At 50.2% G+C, this 22,151-nt stretch overlaps 9 protein-coding genes across 9 annotated transcripts; 5 read left to right on the forward strand and 4 right to left on the reverse strand.

The window, feature by feature from the left end:
• Nucleotides 1-404: 404 nt before the first annotated feature.
• AYO21_01448 (hypothetical protein) lies at nt 405-2,973 on the reverse strand (the record flags this gene model as incomplete). The annotated part of the gene is made up of 2 exons (XM_022651431.1): nt 405-2,872; nt 2,937-2,973. 2 exons carry the CDS (start codon nt 2,971-2,973, stop codon nt 405-407), a joined length of 2,505 nt encoding a protein of 834 aa, XP_022516404.1.
• Nucleotides 2,974-3,490: 517 nt separating this feature from the next.
• Nucleotides 3,491-4,667, reverse strand: AYO21_01449 (50S ribosomal protein L4; the record flags this gene model as incomplete). Its single annotated transcript, XM_022651432.1, has 3 exons — nt 3,491-4,326; nt 4,489-4,577; nt 4,660-4,667. The coding sequence occupies 3 exons, from the start codon at nt 4,665-4,667 to the stop codon at nt 3,491-3,493; spliced, it is 933 nt and encodes a 310-aa protein (XP_022516405.1).
• A 1,100-nt stretch (nt 4,668-5,767) lies between these two features.
• Nucleotides 5,768-7,415, forward strand: AYO21_01450 (hypothetical protein; the record flags this gene model as incomplete). Its single annotated transcript, XM_022651433.1, has 2 exons — nt 5,768-6,978; nt 7,025-7,415. The coding sequence occupies 2 exons, from the start codon at nt 5,768-5,770 to the stop codon at nt 7,413-7,415; spliced, it is 1,602 nt and encodes a 533-aa protein (XP_022516406.1).
• A 387-nt stretch (nt 7,416-7,802) lies between these two features.
• On the forward strand, nt 7,803-8,783 carry AYO21_01451 (putative phospholipid-transporting ATPase NEO1; the record flags this gene model as incomplete). The annotated part of the gene is made up of 1 exon (XM_022651434.1): nt 7,803-8,783. One exon carries the CDS (start codon nt 7,803-7,805, stop codon nt 8,781-8,783), a length of 981 nt encoding a protein of 326 aa, XP_022516407.1.
• A 903-nt stretch (nt 8,784-9,686) lies between these two features.
• AYO21_01452 (hypothetical protein) lies at nt 9,687-10,333 on the forward strand (the record flags this gene model as incomplete). The annotated part of the gene is made up of 2 exons (XM_022651435.1): nt 9,687-10,111; nt 10,168-10,333. The coding sequence occupies 2 exons, from the start codon at nt 9,687-9,689 to the stop codon at nt 10,331-10,333; spliced, it is 591 nt and encodes a 196-aa protein (XP_022516408.1).
• Nucleotides 10,334-12,693: 2,360 nt separating this feature from the next.
• AYO21_01453 (hypothetical protein) lies at nt 12,694-14,016 on the reverse strand (the record flags this gene model as incomplete). The annotated part of the gene is made up of 1 exon (XM_022651436.1): nt 12,694-14,016. One exon carries the CDS (start codon nt 14,014-14,016, stop codon nt 12,694-12,696), a length of 1,323 nt encoding a protein of 440 aa, XP_022516409.1.
• A 2,251-nt stretch (nt 14,017-16,267) lies between these two features.
• AYO21_01454 (hypothetical protein) lies at nt 16,268-18,978 on the forward strand (the record flags this gene model as incomplete). Its single annotated transcript, XM_022651437.1, has 7 exons — nt 16,268-16,330; nt 16,381-16,942; nt 17,149-17,300; nt 17,349-17,855; nt 17,909-18,485; nt 18,574-18,771; nt 18,872-18,978. 7 exons carry the CDS (start codon nt 16,268-16,270, stop codon nt 18,976-18,978), a joined length of 2,166 nt encoding a protein of 721 aa, XP_022516410.1.
• Nucleotides 18,979-19,440: 462 nt separating this feature from the next.
• On the forward strand, nt 19,441-20,836 carry AYO21_01455 (phosphopyruvate hydratase; the record flags this gene model as incomplete). Its single annotated transcript, XM_022651438.1, has 2 exons — nt 19,441-19,824; nt 19,880-20,836. The coding sequence occupies 2 exons, from the start codon at nt 19,441-19,443 to the stop codon at nt 20,834-20,836; spliced, it is 1,341 nt and encodes a 446-aa protein (XP_022516411.1).
• Nucleotides 20,837-21,006: 170 nt separating this feature from the next.
• Nucleotides 21,007-22,090, reverse strand: AYO21_01456 (hypothetical protein; the record flags this gene model as incomplete). Its single annotated transcript, XM_022651439.1, has 4 exons — nt 21,007-21,202; nt 21,297-21,640; nt 21,699-21,818; nt 21,896-22,090. 4 exons carry the CDS (start codon nt 22,088-22,090, stop codon nt 21,007-21,009), a joined length of 855 nt encoding a protein of 284 aa, XP_022516412.1.
• Nucleotides 22,091-22,151: the final 61 nt, after the last annotated feature.

Genomic DNA, 22,151 nt, shown 5'->3' on the forward strand with positions numbered 1-22,151 from the left:
GAGCACAACACTCTGATTGCTCTACCAGCTTGATGCCGTTTGCGAAGGTCGCGGCAGGTCACAACTACTACGGATGACTTACCACTTGTTTTGAAACAAGACGCGGACCTTGGTTGTCAGTTAAAGAGTCCATGGCTGGATGGTGGCGAAGGAGACTCGGAGCAAAAAGGCTGGTAATGTACTATCAATAAAACCCACAGATTATGGGACAGTTTTGGTTCCTTTTCTGGCCGGCGCAATCCCAATCTTATGGGGATAGAGACTATGGTATAAGAAGGAACGCGATGGGCATCGCAAATAAAACTGTCAAAACAGGTCGTCAAATCAATCAACAAGAAGTTGACCAAAGTGTGGCTTCCGTTGTCGTCTATAAGTGCTATGGATGTATCGCTAGACGGAGGTTCCTACTTCTTCAACTTCTTCTTGAGCCTCTTCTCGGCCCTCACGTCCTTCTTCAACCGGGCGTCCACAATCTTGTATTTGCCCTTGACGCCCCTCGGCCGTCCAGCGACGCCGCGATTCGCACCTCTCGCGACCACCAGCTTGACCTTCTCCTTTGGTCTCCCCTTCTTGGCCGCGCGGGCCATCATTCTCGAAATGGTCGAGGCCTTGTCCTTTTCGCTCACGCCCTCGTCTTCGAGCAACAGCGCGGATTTCTTGCGAAGCTTCTCCAGCCGCTGAGCCGCTTTCATCTTCTTCCGCCCTTTGGCCTCCAGGACCTTCTTGATGGGCCGGGCATTCAACGCGCGCAGCTTTTCTTTGATTGCCGCCGCGGCGGCCTTCGTGATCGGTCTAATGGGGCGAGAATGTCGGTCTTCGTCGTCCAAGAACCAGTCGGGGAGACCGTCAGTATCGCGGAAGGTGTATTTGTTGAAATTGTCGTCGATCAGGTCTTTGGCTGTGGTTTCCTTAGTTGCGAGGGAGTGTGCAAGCGTCATGGCTTCCGCGGTGATGATGTCGACGTCCAAATGGCCGGACGGTGTCAATGGGTCTTCGGGTCGCGGAGGCTTTGTAGTGGAAGAGGTAGATGGTTTAATCGTAGCCTCAGCCTCGGATTCGGATTCATCATCTGCGGATTGAGACGACGGTCGTTGTTTGTTCAATGCTGGCTTGAGCGACTTGTCTTGCTGCTCTTTTGATGTACGGGCCTTCGTGGCTGTCCGGTCTGCGTGGTCTGACGAGTCGTCGTCCATCTCAATTGCACTGTCCTTGTCCAGGTCTTCTTGTTCATCGTCAATGCCCAAATCCTGGAAAATTTCTTGGTCGAAAAACATGGCCGCCTTGGCTGAAAGACCATCACTTTTCGGAATTTGTTTCATGGGGTAGCCGTCCTCTTCGTCATCATAGTCGGCGTCAGTGACTCCATCGGAAGATGTGGCCTCGTCATCGGATAGACCTTCCCATTCATCGGTTTCCTTTTCTCTTCTCGCTCGCTTTGCTCGTGCTTTGGCGTCCGCTTCCTCCCGCCTTTGCTGATAGGATTCGTACATGAAGTCTAGTTCCCTTTCAAGCCTGTCACCAGCGTCGTCATCATCACTCTCGGAGCCAAGCTCTGAGTCTTCCGACCCAGAGTCCTCCTCGTCCTCCATGTCGTTATTGCCAATCTCGCCAGAGCCCTGAGCCTTGTCAGCTGTTTGGATGCTGAACATGGTCCCATCCGCCCCAGGGCCACTCTGCTCCAATCCAATGTCAAACGGCGCAGTCATGTGCATCTGCATCCGGACAATCTCTTTTCGCTTCCTTTCGTTCTCTTTGCGTCGTTCTTTCCTCTTCTCCTTGCTGTCTCGATCCTTCAATTTCTGCAGCTCTTCTTGAAGTTTGAGTTCTTCGTCCATCGACTCGACCTGTGCCACCTCTTCTCCGTCCTGCTCTTGGGTCTGTATTTCCTGCTCTTGTTTTCTAGCTTTACTCGACAAGCCAAACTGGTCGCGGACTTTCAGCCGCCACCGAAGTAACGTCCGGAACTCTTTCTTTCCTAGCACCTTCAAGTCTGCGCAGCATTGTCTGATTTCGGCTGTCGTCTCGGGAAGTCGACTTATTGTAGCTAATGCGAGATCGCCGTTGGGTGGCTGCTCGAAACTTAGTTTGTTCATGGAGCCTAAAATCGCAATCGGGTCTGTCGTGTGGATGAAATCGGTGACAGGGACTTCTTTATGTTGTGTCCAGTCGCCTTCTTCATAACCTTCTCTTTTCCTTTTCTTCTTTTCGGGGTTGAAGACTTTGGCTTCGTTGTTCGGTGTGGGCTCCTGCACCTCCGCAAAAACATGTTTCGGGTCCAAAAACTTGGGATCCAGTCTCTTTGGTGCCTTGAAACCTCTGCATACCACGAAGATTTCCGCAGACACGTTCCTGGACGAAGGTGGTTTTGTAGCCTCGACCGATGTGAACAGCTGTTTGAACACCCAAAGCAGCGCGTTGTAGTCCTTGGACCGAAACACCTTTGTGACAAATGTGCCTCCTTCTTTCAGAAATTCTGTCGCCAATTTCATTGACTGCAGAACCAACTCCGCCTGCGAGAAAGCGTCTTGTACCCAGGCCACACCAACGTTGGGCGCCCCATCATGTAGCACTGTGTCGGCCTTCATATGTTTTAGGTGCTGCCGAATAGTCGCTCGACATTTGTCCGTGGTGATGTCGCTCTGAAAGGAGATGACTCGAGGTATGGGCTTAATGGGAGCCAGATCTACACCGATAATCAGGCTCTGCGCAGGCATTGTCTCTGCTGCGACTTGACACCAAGATCCCGGTGCGGCGCACAGATCCAGCAGCACCCGACTCTTCTCCAGGAACCCATATTTCTTATTCAGCTGGATCAACTTGAACGCCGCTCGTGCCCGGTAGCCTTTCTCTTTGGCGAGTTTGTACCATTTGTCTGAGAGAGGGAGTCAGCCACTTTTTCCCGCGCAGTATTGCCAGATCGATGGTGGAACACATACCAAGCCGTCCTTTGCCGTGCTTTTTTTGGATCGCCATGGCGGATGACGGTCTAGAGACTCACTCGTAGCGCCTTCGTCAATGCTGGCCCCAGAAATTTAGGACCAGAGTGCACAACCTAGACAAGTATCTCAGAGGGCCACCACATTTTATAACACTGGACAAAGAAAATTCGAGCCAAGATCGGATAGGTCCACAGCGGGGGCTCCATCTACGCTAGGGGTCCAGTGGCGCTGCTTTGTCAAACGGGGTAGCGGCATGGACATTCATTGGTCTCAATATAACCAATGCAGTTCTCAGCAAAAGCAGCATGGCTGTTCTAACTGTCGTACATATCGAAGAGATTGGAGTAATGCTTCAGTGTGGATGACCAGTCCTTATGATCTTGACTACGTAAACTCGTGTTATGCTTTTGGATTTCTGTTTCATAATAGCTGAACAGCGAGTCATCTCACCGGCATTGAGGACACATTGCCATCGAGGGTAGAATAGAAACAGAGGTCGAGAAATACATCCCAGTCTGCGCCTCAGGCCTACATAGATTGAAGGACTAGTTTCACAAATACTGTACAACCTTCTCAGGCACCTGAAGCTTATTCGCAAGCTTCACATCCTTCAACGCTTTCTCATACGTGAACACCGTTCCGTTCTCCTTGAATGTCTGTTCCTTACACAGCAAACTGAGCAGGGCAGATCTCTCAATCACTACCCGCCCGCTAGTGAGGAGGTCCTTGACATCCACGTCCTCGATGTCTTTCAGATCTCCATGCTCGCCAATTGTTTCCATCTCTTCAAAGATTCGTGCACCACTTGATTCAGGCGTACTTGTGACGAGGAGGCTACGGCCGTACCCCTGGCCCCAGCAATTGGCCTCGAAAATGTTATTGAGAAACCGTGCGCCGTTTCCCGTTGGCAGATTGATCTTGTCATTGAGAATGATCAACTCGTTCCTCCTGAAACGGTAACTTAGCGCGATTCGAAAGGCCTGGTGGTAGACTTTCTTCTGTAACTCGGACGAGAAATCTCTGGGCTTTGGACCAAAGGCGACACCACCTCCTCTTCTGATCGGGGACTTCTTGTCCCTCACACGAGCACGGCCTGTGCCTTTCTGCTGGTACAGCTTGCGATTGGACCCATGGACTTCAAAACGCCATTTTGTGCTCGCCGTTCCCTGGCGTGTCGCGTCCGCTTCATAGATGACAGCGCGATGAAGAAGGTCTCTGCGCAAAGGAGCGTCAAGGTATCGTGAGCCGTACAGAGCATAACGAGCAGGTTCGACGTGAGGCCACGAATACAGGGTCGCTAGCACCGGATGGTCTAGAGCATGGAGCTCGACGGAGGACGGAGAGGTCGACAAGCCGGGAGTGGGCGAGGTTACAATGAAGGGATTTCCTAGGTGAAACGAATCATGACTTGTTACAGAGTCCGTTGTGAGGGTGGAAACAGGTGGCTGAGTTTGAGAAGCGATTGTTCGACAACCTAGCCTCGGTGCCAGGCATTGCTATACACGAGTTAACAACAGCCACTACCGCACAATTGGGGAGGATTTCGTACTGTCAAGGGATCGGCGACATTTAGCTGGTTGAATCTTCTCGCGAGCCCCAGCAGACTGCGCGATGCCGATGTGTGCTGCATCAATTGAACTGGGCAGCTGGTATCAAGACCGGCTAGATGTTGACCAACCACTTCACCTTGTGAATGATGGAAGAAGGACAGAACATGTACTAAATCATCGCGAAGTTGGAGTTCACGCGTAAAATAATAGCTGCGAAGTTGCGCCAGAAGTTTTTGGTCATCACGTGACACAGCCTTGTCGGGTCACGTTTTCGCCAGCTGTCTCAGCCTTCTAATGTTCTGTCTAGTTGTAAGAGACGAGGTTCCACTCCAGAGTTGATCTCTACCTAGTTAAATAAGATATTGGATCTATTTGAGACTGCTTTCACAATTTGATGAAGTCGTGCCTCCCCATACTGTATCAGGGTCAAGGCTCAGCCAAATTTCAACCCTGCGGTTCTACAGCTGGTCGGATCCATATCCTGTTCGTGCATTGAGATCTGCAGAGGCTGCCGCTGCTTGCCGAGGGACTCCACACCGAAGATATTGCGGCAAGAGTTCTACTTGTATCGAGTTGCGGATGAGAAGAATTTTCTCCTTGAGAAGTCCAGTATTCGCTGGGTGAATCCCGGTCCGCGCGAGGTGGCGGAGAAGCCGATATGCCGTTTATCCAGCGGAGCCAAGTGCCTACTTGAGTACTTGCCTAGACTGCTAGGTTCTGGACGCCCCGGGGGAAGTCTGAGGTACTCCGTAGTTGCTACTCCATGTTTTCTGTGCTCCCAGACTTATTAATCAGACAAGCCTTGTGCAGCCCCTGTACGACCCTACATGATGGCTAAGTGGGGGATGCCCACTCTCGTCAGATCCTCTCCTCTCGGTAGCCTCATGTGCCTCATTTAAATTCTCCTTGCATCTCGTTTACATTGAGTCACAGTCGTTCTAGGATACAGACCTTTCCCGTCCAGCAGTTTCACTTACCTCTTGCACCTTTGCAATTCCAACCCAACCGGCCCTAACCCTCCCTCAAACGTTTATCAGCACAGACCTTCACCCCGCTGCGCGACAATCCCAAAGCTTTTGACCTAATCGAACTATTCTTTCCATGAAGCAAAAAGCCGCGGAGCGCATCAGCCCATGCTCTCAGCGTCTGAACTTGGGCCTCGTTCATCCTGCAGAATCCGTTCACTAGTAGAGAATGCTCCTGCGATGGCTACACACCACTAGCCCGCATGTCGCGATAACGACCGATAGATGAAACAACTATTCCCCGATAACGATAATGATGGAAGGGGATATCAAAGCGGAGCAAGTTCAACATCCGAGTCCCCTAGAGGATATATTGGAGCACACAGACGTTTCGGCGCAGCCATCGGCTAAAGGCAAGAACAAGAGCAAGGATAAGGATTCTGGAGGCGCCGCTACGAAAAGGCGATGTGTGAGCACCGCTTGCATTGCCTGCCGTAAAAGGAAGAGCAAGTGTGATGGCAATTTGCCCAAATGCGCTGCTTGCGCATCGGTCTACTTGACCGAATGTGAATATGCGCCACACACCGACCATCGGCGCAAAGGGGTTTACAAAAAGGATGTCGATGCCTCCAAGACCAAGAATTCCACTCTCCAGATCCTCATACAGGCTATCCTGAATGCTGAGGAGGAGGATGTCATGGATCTAGTCCGGCAGATACGGACATGCGACAATCTAGAAGAACTTGCGGTTACCATAGACGCTCAAGAGAAAGGCCTGATGGAGGGACACGATGACTCTCCAATGTATGAGGCCGAATCTGGCGTACCGAAATTTGAAGCCGAACTTTCTGGGAAGATGGGCGATCTGATGCTAGACGGGTCTGTCAAATTCATTGGGGGAACGTCGAATTTGATCTGGCTTCCTGAGGAATATGAACATCGAGGCACACACAGCTCACCAACTTACCAGCGGGTCGTGGTGCGACCTCACGAAGAGGCTGTTCTTTCATGGACGATTGTCACCCAAGACAAAGAGGCAATTCTCCATTTCATGAACATGTACTTTTGCTGGCACTACGCCTTTTTCACGACCTTGGCCAAGGAACTTTTCTATCGAGATTTCCTCACCGGGACATCCTCACAGTACTGCTCACCTCTCCTTGTCAATGTTATGCTAGCGCTCGGTTGCCACTTCTCATCCCGGCCTGAAGCAAGAGCAGATCCAGCGGATTCTGGGACCACTGGTGACCACTTCTTTGCAGAAGCTAAAAGGCTCCTTTACGAGAACGACGAGTTTGCCAACGCGAAACTATGTACAGTCCAGGCTCTGGCTTTGATGTCCGTTAGAGAAGCCGGATGCGGTCATGAAAGCAAGGGATGGGTATACAGTGGCATGAGTTTTCGAATGGCTTGTGATCTCGGATTGAACGTCGATACGGTGCCTATCAATGAAATGTCACGCTTGACAGATGAGGACATTGATGCGAGGCGGATAACCTTCTGGGGTTGTTTCCTCTTTGACAAGTGAGAATCTTTGCTTCAACAACTCACTTTTGCTAACTGGTATCAGGTGCTGGTCTAACTACCTGGGGCGGCAACCTCAACTTTTAACGCCAAACATCACCATGAAGAAGCCCGACGTGTTCCCATCGGAAGACAGTGAAATGTGGTCGCCGTATACAGACTCGGGCATCATTCAGGCCCATGCGCAACCGGCGCGTACCAGAGCTGTTGCATTGCAACTGTCTAAACTGGCCGAGATTTCCAGCGATCTCCTGACATCGTTCTATAATCCGCAGATGCTTGATAAACCTCCTCCAAGACAAACCGAGCTCAAACGACTGAGCGATCTGCATACTAGATTGGAAGCGTGGAAGCAAGGGTTGCCGCCTGAACTGGAACCGAGGGAGGGTCAGCTCCCCCAAGTCCTGCTGATGCAGTATGTCTCTGAAGTTCCATAAGCCTCAAGAGGCGTCCTGACCAAAGACAGTATGTTTTACCAACTCTTGTATCTTCATCTATATCGACCGTTCCTGAAGTACACCCGAACGACCTCACCACTTCCAGCACACGTATCCCCGAGAAAGTACTGTACTCAGGGAGCCACAGCAATTTCTAAGCTTTTTCGACTGTATAAGCGAACACATGGCCTTCGACAAATATGTAACATTGCAATCTATATTGTACATTCAGCCTGTACGATTCATTTGTTGAATCTACCAGACAAAAACGCTCGCAGAGATATCATCCACGGCGTCAAACATTTGGAGGAAATGGGGGAATGTTGGACAGCCGCCCGGCGAACGCTCAGAGTTTTGCATCTATGTGCCGACAGGTGGAGTATTGAAATGCCCGAGGAGGCGGAAATGGTTTATACAAGGCTTCGGGCGAAATGGGGTCTCGCAGCGAGTGCACCTTCACCGGTGTCGCCCGAGTCTCTGGCAAACATGGCCCAGCAAATTGTGTCACAGCCAGTGCCTGACTTGATGGCGATCAATGTTCAAAGGCAACAGCAGTCGCAAGCTCAGCGTGGGACTTCAATGTCACAGTATGCAGGCGGATATTCCGCGCCCATGGCTGCCTCACCCACAGAGGCGATTGACTCCAGACGAACATCCGGAACACCGTCCATGCCACCACAGTCCACAGCCGACCTTTCTCGAGACTCTCGTCGTATTCGGGCTTCAACTTACCTTACCAAAGCACAACAAGATGCATGGAATGCACACCAAGCTCGAATCGCAGCCAACGCAGCTGCGACATCCTCTAACCAAGCAGGGACTGCTGGCGACCAGAATGCCGCCAGATTGTTTGGTGGAGTTGAAAGTCTGATTGAGGAGACACAAGACTGGTTCTTTAAGGATCAGAACCAATTGGCTGTGGGTTTCGAAAACTGGGGGTCTGAGCCGCCAGATTGGGGAACCCTAGATCTGAGCTTCTTTGACACACCAGAAACGGGCAGCAGTACAAACGCAAATACGAATGGTAACTCACCGTCCTACAATGGACTGCAGTACTCGTATGATTCGGGTGGAGGAGACGGAGGAACCAACCCGGGCGTCGTGACAAGCCAGGCCGGATACGGATTTGGACTTACCGGAGACAGGTATCCAACCACTACCGACACGGATATTGATGGCTTTCCCACGAACGGAACGAATGGAATGAACGGTTTAATGGGACCAGGCATGAGCTTACAGTTAGGAATGAATATGGATACGAGCGGGAACGGTTCATTGGCGACTGGCATGGGACTGGGTATGGGCGGGCCTGGAGCTTCTAAACGCTCTTCTCAGATTCAAGGATTTGATGATGAGGCATATTATTGATGTACACCTTTGGTTCAATGAGTTTTATGGGGGTACAAGCCCAGATGGGTCGAGACGTGAAGAGATGAATATACGTTCAATGAAGCTGCTAGGATACCAAGCGCTGGGGAGAATTGGGAGGTCTCTGTGCTTTACCCTGGAGGCAAATTTAACCTCAGTGTTCTTCAAGTGCTGTATCAGTGGACTAGGCTTCGTCGTGTTCCATGAGCAACAACATTGTACGAGGTAATTCCTCAATAGAAGTCTTCACCATGACTCGGTCTAAGATACTCCACCTCCAGCTTATACTGCTTAGCAGCAAAAAGAAATGTGAACAATTTTGGAAATATTTGCGGAATCGGTACCCGCTCCACGTCTGTGATGGAGAAGTGTTGGATCTTGTCTACTGTAAGAAAGCTGGCCCCGGGGTTTGCGGAGGTCGACAGAATCACTCTCTTACTCCTTCGCCGGGGTTGAGACCACACACTACAATTCTAGGGCCTGGGGAAAAGGTGGAATGACTGCAATGACGGAATGTATATGTGAGCATAAGATGGGTCTACAACTCGATGCTTATTCGGGAAAATGCTTGTCGAATGTGGAACGTCGCTGCATTAATCCGTCGCAGCCGCTGCTCCCCTCAGTGATCTGCATCACCTATGCAATGATATATCGCTAAGCATGTATAGAGTGATCAAATAATCGACACATCAGTCCACAGCCGGAATACAGACAGGTCTTGTGATACAATGCACCGACTTGAGGAAGGTCTGTCTATCATCCGTCTCTTCCACTGCTGCCGATTGACGGGCATGGGATGTTACAAACCGAGGATGGAATATATAAAATCTCCCGACATTGTAAAGACGGGCTTGGAAATCCCTTCGAACATGCTTCAAGCAATCGAGAATTCCAGTTTGCAACATGAAGTTTCGTCGCAGCCTGAGACTGCCCCGAGCCGATAACTCTGGGTTGTCCAGCACCTCCTTCACCCGACTGCGCATCGTTCTTTTCATGGTCAACTTCATCAAATGGGCGAGCGCCTGCATTGTGATGGCTATTGTATCTTACTTTATTCACGATTATTCGAGGGATTTGCATACAACATATCAAGAGATCATTGCTTGCACCAGCATCGGTTTCTTCTTGCCCACCATCCCCTTGGCATTTCACAAACGCTTCACAGTTCAACTCATCCCCTTGGACTACATCTACTCCCATCTGTGGGTGACCGCATTCATTTTTGCCGCGGAAGACTACAACCGACACCCTTGCTCTACCGTCTCGCCACCAGGCGTCAGAAAATGCTCGCTGAAGTACGCACTTGAGTCTTGGTGCATTATTGCTGTGTACGTATGGTTTGCTCTCCGCAATTGGAAGCACTGCTAATGTCGCGGGTTCCTAGCTCTTTTTGCGTCTTCTCCACGATTGTTCAGGTCTTGATATACAGAAGTGAACGGGACGTCCGTCACTCGATGCTCCTAGAAAAGACCCGTCAATCTGTGGAAACAACAGATGGTGTACAGGACACTACTGGCCCGGAAGCAGTTGAGCCCATCGGTCAGGCATAAGCTCCATGGCCAAGCAAATTGAGGTGCAGATGCCGTAAAAATCAGAAAACAGGGCTTCATACCCTTTTGGAGGGGCTGGGGCACCTAATGGAGCGAATGAAGGTTTCTGTATGTGCTTGTCAGGGTTCATTTTTCTATGATGGTTGTCGTTCATCTCGCTTGGTAGCGTCTAGTCAAACAGTACTCGGTAATAGTAATAGCAGCGAAACTACTCGGTACTAACAGGTGGTTCTCACACGGCCTCATACTGTTCTTCGACGTTCTTCCACCCACTGAGAGAGTTTCTTGCAAGTAGAAATCGAACGTAATCTATGAGTAAATCTTGCTCACGAAATGGGCTTCCAACCAGAGCCTCTGTGACGTTTGACCCGCGCCAAGACATGTTCGCGTCGACGCGTATCGGAACGACACGCCCAGCCACGTGATTGTATTTGGTTAGATCTGGTATGGCGCTACATACAGTAAAATGATAAGTCATCTCAAGCGGAGAGGCATCACGTGCACCTTCCTCCTTAGGCTAGGTAGTACTCGCCGGAAAAGACGGATCCCTCGGGTCATCAGGATGCCCTGAAACAACCATGATTCAGAGCGCTAGGACCGATTCAATGTGAGCTTTGTGGCTCAGGCCTGCACCGTGAACGGCACCAGGCGACGGATGTATCGCAAGCGATCTTCTGGATCCCTTTCCACTGTGGACTTATAGTCCGTATATGGCCACGACTTCGAAGAAAAGATCCCTCAAGTATGCATTGGAGTGAGAGGCCGAACTGTTTGGCAGATCTGTGCTGCGCATACGTCGCATGCAAGGGGCTATCAAATTGCCTTTTCAATGGTCATCCTGGAGTATTTCTTGCTGCTTTCATCGGGCATCTATTTGTCAGTCTCGCGAGTCTATTCTGGCCCTCTTCCTCGAATGGTACGTATACACAAGGCTCTGGGAGACTGATGCAATCCCTTCATTTCCAAAGAAAATCACTAACCCCGTGGTCAGGTGGTGCCGAGAGATTAGAGGCAGTCGTCCTGTCTTGTTCGACATGTGCGTTGCTCTGCGCAGAACACAAGTACCAAAAGTCTCTCACAATCTACTTGTCCATCGCTGCCCTTTTCCTGGGCATCAACCTATATATGGTAGCCTGCCTCGTGGAGGTTAGGGGTGTGTGGTACTGTCAAAGTGTGATAGCTCTGTCGCCGATGATCGTCTTCTGCTGCAATATGCACTATTTGGAAGCAAGGCGTCGAAAGCCTCGACGCAGAGTGAAGGGAGTCAGAGCAGGCTTTCTTGCAACCAACACCACTTACGGGATAGAATGCCTAAGGCAGGAATGTCGCGACCGGAAAATCCTGAACACAATGTCGCAGAGGATGGTTCCGCCGCTCTGGGATTGAGCCTTCTGGGGTTTCCTGACTTCGTCCCGGACGGTGGTCTACATTTTCTTGTACAGGAACTCCATCTAGAGATTCACACGTGGTGGTTCCACCTGTTAGCCGGCCAAAGATGGTGGTGAGTGTCTCTCCTCTCTCAGAGCTTGACATCCATCTGTCGTGATAGTGACATTGCTCCAGGCACTTAAGCATTGCTCTAGCGCACTATGTCAACATGACTTGGGGTATATGGATTGACTACTGTCGTGAAGGGAAACAAGACGATGTTGTGCTGATTTGGCCATCCTTTCTTACTACTTTGCCGTCGATTGAGAGGTCTGTCCGCACAAAAGGCGCTACCTTCAAGTAGGTCTTTCTTGCTTCAAAGACAAACTTAGATTCGAAAGCAGATCCTTCTCGGATTGTAGACAGTGAAGTTAACGATGATGGTCAGATAATGACTGGTTGGATGCGCTGCAGCTTAAGTGCAGTGTACATTAAGAACCAATTTTAGATCGGGTCGATGTTCAACGCCAACAATGTCAGCATTCAAGATACCCAGAAGATTGCGCTTTCACTGGTGGCCCACTTCTCCGTTGTTCTGATCTGGTTTCACGCATTACGGCTGGAACAAAGTACCGAGTCTGTTGCAGGTGGTTGCTTTGGTCACGACCGAAGCAATGACAATTGGACTTCCCCAGACCGTAGTTCATGATCACGGTCAGTATCGGAAGAGAGAATGTTTCATTTTAATTTTTCAAGAGTGCCGTAACGAGGACTTAATAGCAGATCGTTCAGGACGCGACTAATGTCTCCGTATCTAGTTATTTTATCGTTTCAGACTTTTGATATCTAGAAAACTGCTGTGAACGTCAATTGCAGACGCTGCCGCCTTGATCGCCGTTTACTCTATGACTGGCGAACTCAAACATCAGAAAAGCTTCAGCCTACTAACTTTATGTTGGATGAAGGGGTAAAAAAAGTCCCTCCGGCTTTCCTCAGGCTATTGTTCTCGATGAGCAGTGTTGGGTATAGCCTACCGTCCAAATCATGGTGCCCATAATCACGATCTGAAAGGCCAGCGCGACACCAATGCTGATGATGCCGTATATCCAGGCATGCTTCCTTTGTAAACTATTCAACTCGCCCACCCAAGTGCTGACGGTGGTGACACAGCCACAGAAACCGAGCATGACGCCCTGTAGGACCGCACATGGTGCGGAATTGAAGTCGGAAATGTCCGCCATGATTGAGCTGGCATGTTGCAGGTCCATACACATGGCTTCGATGATCGTCCCAAAGATATTGGCAACGAAGGTCCCCAATGGAAATCCTGTTATGCGGCCGTTGAGGGTTTTAGACAGATAGAATCGAAGCAAAGTGCCAGGGGGGGCAAGTACAATGGCGAATAACACTTGATAACGCCATTCGTCCTCTGGAGGCCAGATGCAGATCACAACGGCACCCAGCCAACATCCCCAGCCCAGTGGGATCGAGATTGGGTCAAGAATTCGGTGGAGAATGGTGGTGGGAAGTGATGGTATTATCGTCTGGAGAGCCACGGCCAAATGGGCACCGGATTTAAGGGCTGCCAAGCTGACAGCGCTCTGTATGATCAGGATCCCTACCAGGGCCATGAAAGAATATCCACCTGAGCGTGAATGCATCTGCTCCTGGGGTACACTGTGGAATGGCGATGTTGCTGCGGATGGTGGCAGCTGATTTGTGAGGGCGAAGACTGCATCGGTGATGAACGTTGAAAAGGACGTGAAGCTGCCGCAAAACCCAGTTGCCAATCCAATGTATAAGGGCAGAGTCTTTTTCACCTTGTCCACCTCGTTGTGAAATGTTTCGGAATCAGTGTCGACCTTGACAGCATACCGGAACAGAGATCGATCCTCCAGCAAAAGACCCAGAAAAAGGGAACCCCCAAGATTGGCCCAAAGGACAGGAGATGGAAAGATCGTATAAGGATATACCGATATAGCCTGAACCCCGAGGCGAGCCAGCGTTCCTAGCATAGAAAAGAAGATCATCCAACTAATTGCACAGAGTTCCGTGTATGCTATAACCGTTTTTGACTGCCTCGAGGGCTTTTCCTCTTGCGGTCGCGTTGATGACACTTGCGAGGTTGAGGAATCTGAGAATCGCGAGTCATCTGTCGACCCCAGATTGAAATCCTGCTCGTCTGCGCGGGTTCGGCTAGGGATAGGTGCAGGTATCGCAAGCTCCGTCAATTCTCCATTCTCTCCGAGGTTCCAGTGGGCTACTGGGTGCCTGTGCGCCATCTGTTCGCCTGTTTCGAAAGCCTCGCGGCTCATGTCTCCGGCTTGTTCCACAGGTTGAGGGATAGTCAGTTCCGACAACACAACATCATCGCCATCTGCCTGCGACCGTGGGTTTTGACCCGACACTAACTGCTGCTCTTCTAAACGGCTGCACATATCATGGCCGGGTCGACCACCTCGGGTACGAGTGGTTGAAACATGGCCTGGCAGAGGCATGGCACACTTTGTTCTGGCAACAGAGACAGATGCAGATGGCAGCGAGACAAGAGTCGTCATAAGGCTTGACGCCACGATCTGGCTTTATTAGCTACACGCTATCTCCCCCTATCCGATCTCCGATTCACCATGTCACGGGTCCAGCGGGAAACACGGAAAGAAGCAATTCCCAGCTTTCCATCTCCCTCTCACCAGTGGCACTGTTCTAAACAGATTTTGAGGCTTTGGGAGAGTCCAATTTTCTGAAAATACCTGGAAACCAAGAATGCACCCAGTGTCTAATAATCTCGCTCAGAGCCTCAAAGTCGCGAGGGTTATTGGAACACAGCATAATGTTCAAGAATGAACTGCGCTACCTCTCCTTCCGTTCCTTCTTGCTTGTGTCAACGCTTCAAGGTTATCACTGACCCACGGGAGCTGAATAGTAGATCAGGCGTTCTCCGCTATAGACTCATGTCAAGCGGCCCTCGGCTCAGAATCCTGCGTTCAGTATGTATAATACGAGCTGAAGACTAACACGCTACCTGATCCTCTTCTCCCCTGAACAATGAGGACACGACAACTTAACGCACTTGCTTAACTTCATCTGTGTCCCAAGCTTATTCACGCTTGAAAGATGCAGAAAATGATCAGCTCGTGCAATTACGTAGATCTTCACCTATCTGGCCATTTCAAGGTCTTTTGTTCCATTGTACATTTGAATGAGGTTCCAGCACTCAAACAGCGACAACGTTACCTACTTATATCCATCGTAGAGGCAGCATCTCTGTCATCCGTAACGCAAAATCATTTGCCAAACACTATCAGGGAATACTTGAACCACTTCTGCGGTCCACTCCACTCGGCGGTAGCTTTCGAGAGTTGTGTCAGACTCGCCACCACATCGGCCGCCTGCTTTTCTTGGTACCAACCGACTGTAGCATTGAGCTTCAATATATATCCTTGCCCATTTTTGTTAGTGAACCATCGTTTGTAGAACGGTGCTTGTCTATCCCTGGGGCGAGCGGCCATACCTGTTAACACCTGTGACTGAGCTTGGGAGAACCGACCGTCCCGCTAGGTCGAGATGTATCGAATGGGATTGGCGTATTCGCCCTCGTCCTTGTTGGGATCCCATGCGTTGATAGCGTCGACATCGTCACCTGCTGGCTGACCGTTCTCAAGGTCTCTTTCCGCCTGTTCCGGCTTATGCGTGTGTTCCTGAAGACGTTGTGGGGCCTCCACTGCTCCCCACAGAAAAAGTGGTCTAAGTTGAAGCATGATTAATTATTGCCTTTGGCTAATGTACCACGAAAGGCACCGAGGACTTCACGAGACGGGACACCCAATAATGCTTCTGGGATGTACCTCAAAACACCTCAACTAGTCGTTGCCTCCAATGACTAACAGTACTCCGTAGAGCATGGGCTCTCGTCACGTCCAAGCTGTCGCACCTCGCTTTTTTCAGAAGGTGAAGATCCGCTCATATATGGGTATTTAATGCCCATCTTACGATCAACCAGTAGTGTTGGCAGCAGTAGACTAAAACCGGCTCGAGGAAGATCCATGTATTGTATCGCAGAGGCAGGGGTAACTTCGTTACCACTCGCTAGAATGTAAGCTGTTGATGGTCGAAGCCAAATTCCTCGGCAGTCCATGGAGGACCCGACTGAAGTTAAGCGACGCGCTGAATAAATGAGCCTGAGACAACAGATGTGTATCTTACTTCGGGTTCGTCGTTACCGCTGCTTCCGGACACGAAAACACAATCACCCACCATGACCACCCAGGGTCGATGAGAATTGGCGGCCCATGACGTCATCCGGATTGATTCGAAACAAAGTGTTATGTTTATGTACCCGGCTTTGGTGCCACTCCATAACCCGAACGAATTCCCGCCGCATCCAATGTTCCGACAACGGAAGTGTCCCAACAGATGGCTACAATTTCGTCTCTGAAGCGACGACGCGTCTCACGCGCTTGCGACAGTTGCCGCACCCTGAAAGCAAAGGTAAAGCCATGCCTGATGTTGTACGATGCTGTTTGTTATCTTGGAGGGCTGGAGCTGATATGTTCGCCTTAAAGTGCGATGGCAACCATCCGACTTGTGGACGCTGCGCGGGCTATGGATATGCCTGTCGCTGGAATGAGGGTAGGATTCGAAAGTCTGGCTCCGATGGCCATGATGCGAATCTGAATCAGCTCTCTATGGAGACTGACGGCCGAAAAGTAAGAGATGCAATTGCCATATACGAAAGCTTGATTGCATACCTGCGCAAAAACCTGTCTCGGGACGAGTGCAAAGTGGTCGACTTGCGACTTGCATCAATTCAGCTTCCCAACTACTTAGCAAAGCAGACTGGAAATGATGCCACAAGTGTCCCACCGTCGCCAGAGCAGGATGTGGCTGGTGATTGCCACCCCACGGCCTTCCGACGGTACTTAGGTGAGGCCAGTGACATTCGCTTTTTCCATGCTATGGAATCGGCCCTTTGCGAGCAAACCGAATTTGTCCAGCAAGAAGATAATCCCGAGGCGCGAGTCGAGAGCTATGAACAAGAAGGCCCTCGCCAGCAGCCTTTGGAGCAGAATCAGGGGTCCTTGCCGCCTCGGGCCATTGCGGACAGTTTCGTCGACATATACTTCTCTACTATCCATATTGCTTATCCCTTCATCTCGCAACCAGACTTCAGGCGAACGTACGAATCTTTCTGGCGATCAGACTCACTGGAGGGGTTCCGGGGCCCCTGGCTATCTTTGCTGTGTAAGTGCATTTCTAAGAAGGATCGCCAAATACTTCCGAAGATTTCTTGTATGACATCCGTCTTTGCGCGGCTCCCCCGAAACAAATATGCAGGTGCTGGTCGCCAGTGTACCTAAAACGTCTTGGCCGTATCTCAGAATCCTCGATTGTGCAATCTTTTTGAACCTGTAGATGGCTTCAATTAAAGAACACTAACTTTTCCTTAGTGACCATCTTCGCCATCGGTTCCTGTTATACGGGGATCGCCGAAGCCGAAGGGGGAACTTCCAATCCGCAGACGTCTTGTCAGCATCAACGTCATTTCGACCGAGCGATAGCTATTGCGCAAAACTATAGCTCGCACCATACGGTCGACCATGTTTGTGCTCTCCTCGCTCAATGTTTCTATCTGCTGGCCACTTGTCAGACCGACCGATGTTGGACAACACTGGGTTCGGCTGTCCGAATTGCCCAAAGCATTGGTCTCCACGTTGAAGATGCTCATCGCACAGGTGGTGGAAATGACCTGGCGCCACAAGAAATGTGTCGTCGAGTTTGGTACTCCATATTTGTGCTGGATCGTCTCCTGGCGTTGCAATTGGGGCGTCCTCCAGCTATTAGCGAGGAAGGCTTCGATGTACAACTTCCATCTCAACAGTCGGACGTCGACTTAGCCAGCCCAAGTAGTCAGCATGGCACGCACGGGACAGACTGGGTGGGAGACTACTTTATTGAAATGATCAAGTTCTCGGAAATAATTGGAAGAGTATTCGAGAGTCTGTACGGACCAAGAAGAGCCGAGGACCCCGTTTTGATCCTGTCACACATCGATCGTTTAGATGACGAATTGTCTCAATGGCGATCCAACTTGCGGCGAAATTTGAGATTCGATCTGTCTCACACATTTGAAAAGTCGATCGTTTACAAAAGACAGGTATGTATCCATGTACGAAGTCGAACAGTCTGTTTTATTGATACGAAGACCAGCGAAATATGCTTGCTGTAAAGTTCTACAACCTTCAAGCGCTGATTCACCGGCCCCTATTATCACCGGCCAAATTACTGGGAACGGTTCCCAACCCTGTGGTATTTTATCAAGCAGAAGGCGGCCGCATCTCAATGTCTCAAAGAAAGTGCATCGTTGCTGCGCAACACACTGCAAAACTACTCCATAATCTCGACGACAAGAAGAGCCTCGTTTATGGCTTTCCCTGGTGGCAGATGATATCATGTCTCATTTGTGCCAGTTCAATCCTTCTTGTTGCAAGCATTTGCGTGGATCTGGATTCAGACAAAGAAGTCTTCAGAGACATAGACTGGGCAGCGGTGGACGAAGATGCCGAAGTTTGCCTAAAAGTCTGTCAAGCTCTCAGCTCCAACTCAAATGCAGCAAGACTGGCGAGCGACATGATGCAAAGGCTCAAGAAAACAAGGACGATCTCAAAAGGCGAGTACTACATCCATCCCGACAACGAGCAGCTGTGCCCTTGCTGCCTACCGTTGCATTCTCGTCGTGGTGACGAGGCATCCGTGTTTGTCTCTGACTTAATCCCGCGGCTTCTGCGTCAGGGAGCCCTGTATTCATCATGCTCAGAGTCTACCCTTTATGCTCCTACAGAATCTTGTTCTAACTAACGGCTTGCTCGTCTTAGGGGGGACGATGAAATGTGTTGCATTCGGGGCTGTCCCTACAACAGAGAATGGGACCGATAATATATCAGATACACTACCATCCGACGATCTCTTCCAGGCCACAATGCCGTCACAGCTTGACTCTATGGGACTAAGTCAAGAGTCTTTCAACCTCATGTTCCAGACCATGCCCTACGAAGTCTCAGAGCCGGTAATGTGTAAGTGATTCTCTGCAAATTTCCCCGACGGCGACAGAGGCATTCCACTTAGAAAGAAATCAATCCCTATCGAGTTGTCATTCTTTCGATCCCTGCGTAGCCTTCCACTCGCAGGTACTTCAAGCTAACACGCTTTACGCGTTGGCAGGGTCGGCACAATTTGTGAATGCAGCTTACAACCCCTTCCTACAGCCTTCGGAGACTTAGATCTGGGATATTGTGTGGTGTTGAAAAATGGAAGACGTGTTCTTGTCGTGTGACAAAGGTAAATAGTTCGAATTGGAACAATTTTAGTTTCTTTGCGCCCGTCTTATGCTCAAGAGGGGTTGGCATATGCTTATCCTTGGGTCACATCTTGCGGGCCACTTCACCTATGAGATTCGTGCGCCCAATCATTCGCACAATCGTTCTTTTAAGATGGTGATGGGGAGTCAAGATCAGCCCACTCCACGGGAAGAAAATCGGACTACTATCCCGGCCGTACCGTGCTTGCCTATTAGACCCTGACAATACGAGGACATCGCCCTCAGGTGAGGTAACGCGCTACGTTATATATATCCGATGCTTCTATGTTCTTTGATCAATCTAAATGGAACTGCTAACGCGCAGACAAAGAGCATTGAAAATCTGCAGTCTCTCGTGATTACGCGTGTGTTTATCGCTTCGAAGATGCCGACCATATTGACATCTGTGAAAGCGTTTCAACGTCTCGACTCGCGGGGCAAGCCCACTGTGCAAGTCGAGGTGGAAACAAAAGACGGAAAATTCCGCGCTATTGTGCCGTCGGGCGCATCCAAAGGAGACTATGAGGCGATCGAGCTGCGTGACGGGGGTGAGGCATACGGAGGAGCTGGAGTCCAGCAAGCCGTCCGAAACGTGCGAGAGACTATCGGTCCTGCGCTTCTCGAAAAGCAGTATGATCTGGAAATAGGGTTGAAAGAGATCGACAGCTTCATGATCAAGCTGGACGGCTCCTCGGATAAGAGTGCCCTGGGAGCAAATGCTATTCTCGGTGTCAGCATGGCTTGTGCCAGGGCATGTGCAGCTGCGAAGGTGAGCCCGCAGGATTCGAAGTAATCAAACGGACTGCTGACGAGTCATTGGCTAGGAAATGCCATTGTATGACTTTCTGGCCAGCGAGCTTCAATCATCACCCAAGCATCACATTGTTCCGGTGCCTTTCTTCAACGTTCTCAATGGTGGCGTTCACTCGGGGAATACAATGGCATTTCAAGAATTCATGATCGCGCCGACTGGTGCTACCTCCATCACTCAGGGCATCCAATGGGCGAGCGAGGTGTATCAGACATTGAGATCAATTATCATCGAAAAGTTCGGGAAAGCAGCTATTGGCATTGGCGATGAAGGGGGTTTCGCGCCGCCCATAACTGAACCTACCGAAGCATTGGATCTAATAATGTCCGCCATCAAGGGCGCAGGACATGAAGGGAAGTTCAACATCGGCATTGATCCGGCCTCGTCGGAATTCTTCGGCGATGGACACTACGACTTGGGCTTCAGGTCCAACAAGCCAAACAGACTCAGCAGCACGGAACTGACAGATCTGTACAGGAGTCTCGTCGACAAGTATCCAATCGTCTTGCTGGAAGACCCTTTTGCGCAGGACGATTGGGAGTCATGGAAACGTTTTCACGTGGTTTCAAAGATTGACAATATTGAGTTGGTGGGCGACGACCTCTTAGCGACCAACCTCGTACGAATCGAGAAAGCAGCAGAAGCTGACGCATGCGACTCCCTGCTCTTAAAGGTCAACCAGATCGGCACAGTCAGTGAATCTCTCGCAGCGACACAACGGGCGTACGAACTTGGCTGGGCCGTCTTCGTGTCTCATCGCTCCGGGGAAACAACAGACGACTTTATCGCAGATCTTGCAGTGGGCATCGGCTGTGGCCATTTGAAAGCCGGTGCACCCTGTCGTGGTGAGAGGGTGGCCAAGTACAACCGGCTAATGGATATCGAAGAGGAATTGCAGGCACGGAAAGTTGACTCTTCCTACGCTGGAGAGTCGTTTCGCTATGCCTATTCCCAGGCTAAGTTGGCATGATTTTTCCCACAAACTTTAATGTCAGCCGAGTCCAGAACTTGCTGAGTACATACTCAACCGTCATCATATCTTTGGTAGATTCAGGATGTTATGCATTTTTTTCTGGGCAGCGTTCATAGAAGCCGGCATGGAATATGTGGCCAAGAGGAACTTGAGCTGATATACGCAATTTACATCTTTACGAAGAACCATTTATCCAAATTCCCGTCCGTCGATCGATGTTCATCGTCTCCTACGGGATTGGCGAAACCCGACAATCTGTGGCTTTCGTCTCCCCTGACAAGACTTATTTCCCCTGGAGATGTCTTGCCATCAATCAGGCTTTCCCATGCCTTTTGGCATTCCTGGACTATTGACATGGCGTAACTAGGGATCTCGTCAGATACCTTTGTGCGTTTGTGGCATGCACGGGCTCGGTAGAACAAAGGGTTCTTTAACGTGTTAACAGGAAGAAACTCACTTTCGATCTCTAAATTCTCCATTCAAGGCGACTTTATTGGGCTCTTTGCCGTCGGGAACCTTGTATAACTTGAACCAGTCTCGGGTCGCATCCAGGAGACCCGGAAAATGTTGTTGTATATCTGCGATGCCGTTTACCTTTCTGGCGCAAGGATCGTTGATATCGATAACGATGACCTTCCAGTCTGTTGCACCTTCGTCTAGGAGAGCCATTACTCCAAGAACCTTTACACGCTTGATCTGACCGGTATAAGCAATTTCCTCGCCGATTTCAAGAGCATCAAGAGGATCGTTATCGCCTGGGTGCTTGGTGTCTGGATGTATGTGGGAGGGGTCTTCCCAGGTCTGGACGAGTCAATGGTGCGAGCTCTGGCAACGGTGCACTGGACGACCCGGTACTTACTCCTGGAAGAGCACCATAGTTCCAGATGTAGCCTTTGTAAGGAAACACATTTCGTACAAAGCGGGCTCTGCCCTCCCTGATGTCCTGTTTTATCGGGTTGAATGCCTCATTCCGAGAAATCTGTCGGCATTACTGTCAGTGGCCCATCTACATATCCGTGATCTTTCCCGGGCCAGCAATTTTTCTCTAATACATACCTCGAACTTCGCGTTGGACCACCGAGGTATTTCTACCACCATGTTCAAGCTCTGCTTGTCACCATCACCGTACAACGGTACGTCGTGCCAAATCGAAACGGGTGATCCATTGCTCGAGAAATATAACCGATACTCCAGAGAGTCAGGAGCGCCCACCGCGCTGAGAGTATAACCATCCAATTGTAGCTTACGCATATTGATTGATATAGTACAAGGTTAGCAGCCAAAAGCTGAGTGATAGAGTATGCCGAAGTTC

The sequence above is a fragment of the Fonsecaea monophora genome (genome assembly GCF_001642475.1).
Source record: "Fonsecaea monophora strain CBS 269.37 chromosome Unknown Scaff5, whole genome shotgun sequence".
NCBI classification, from domain to species: Eukaryota; Fungi; Ascomycota; class Eurotiomycetes; order Chaetothyriales; family Herpotrichiellaceae; genus Fonsecaea; species Fonsecaea monophora.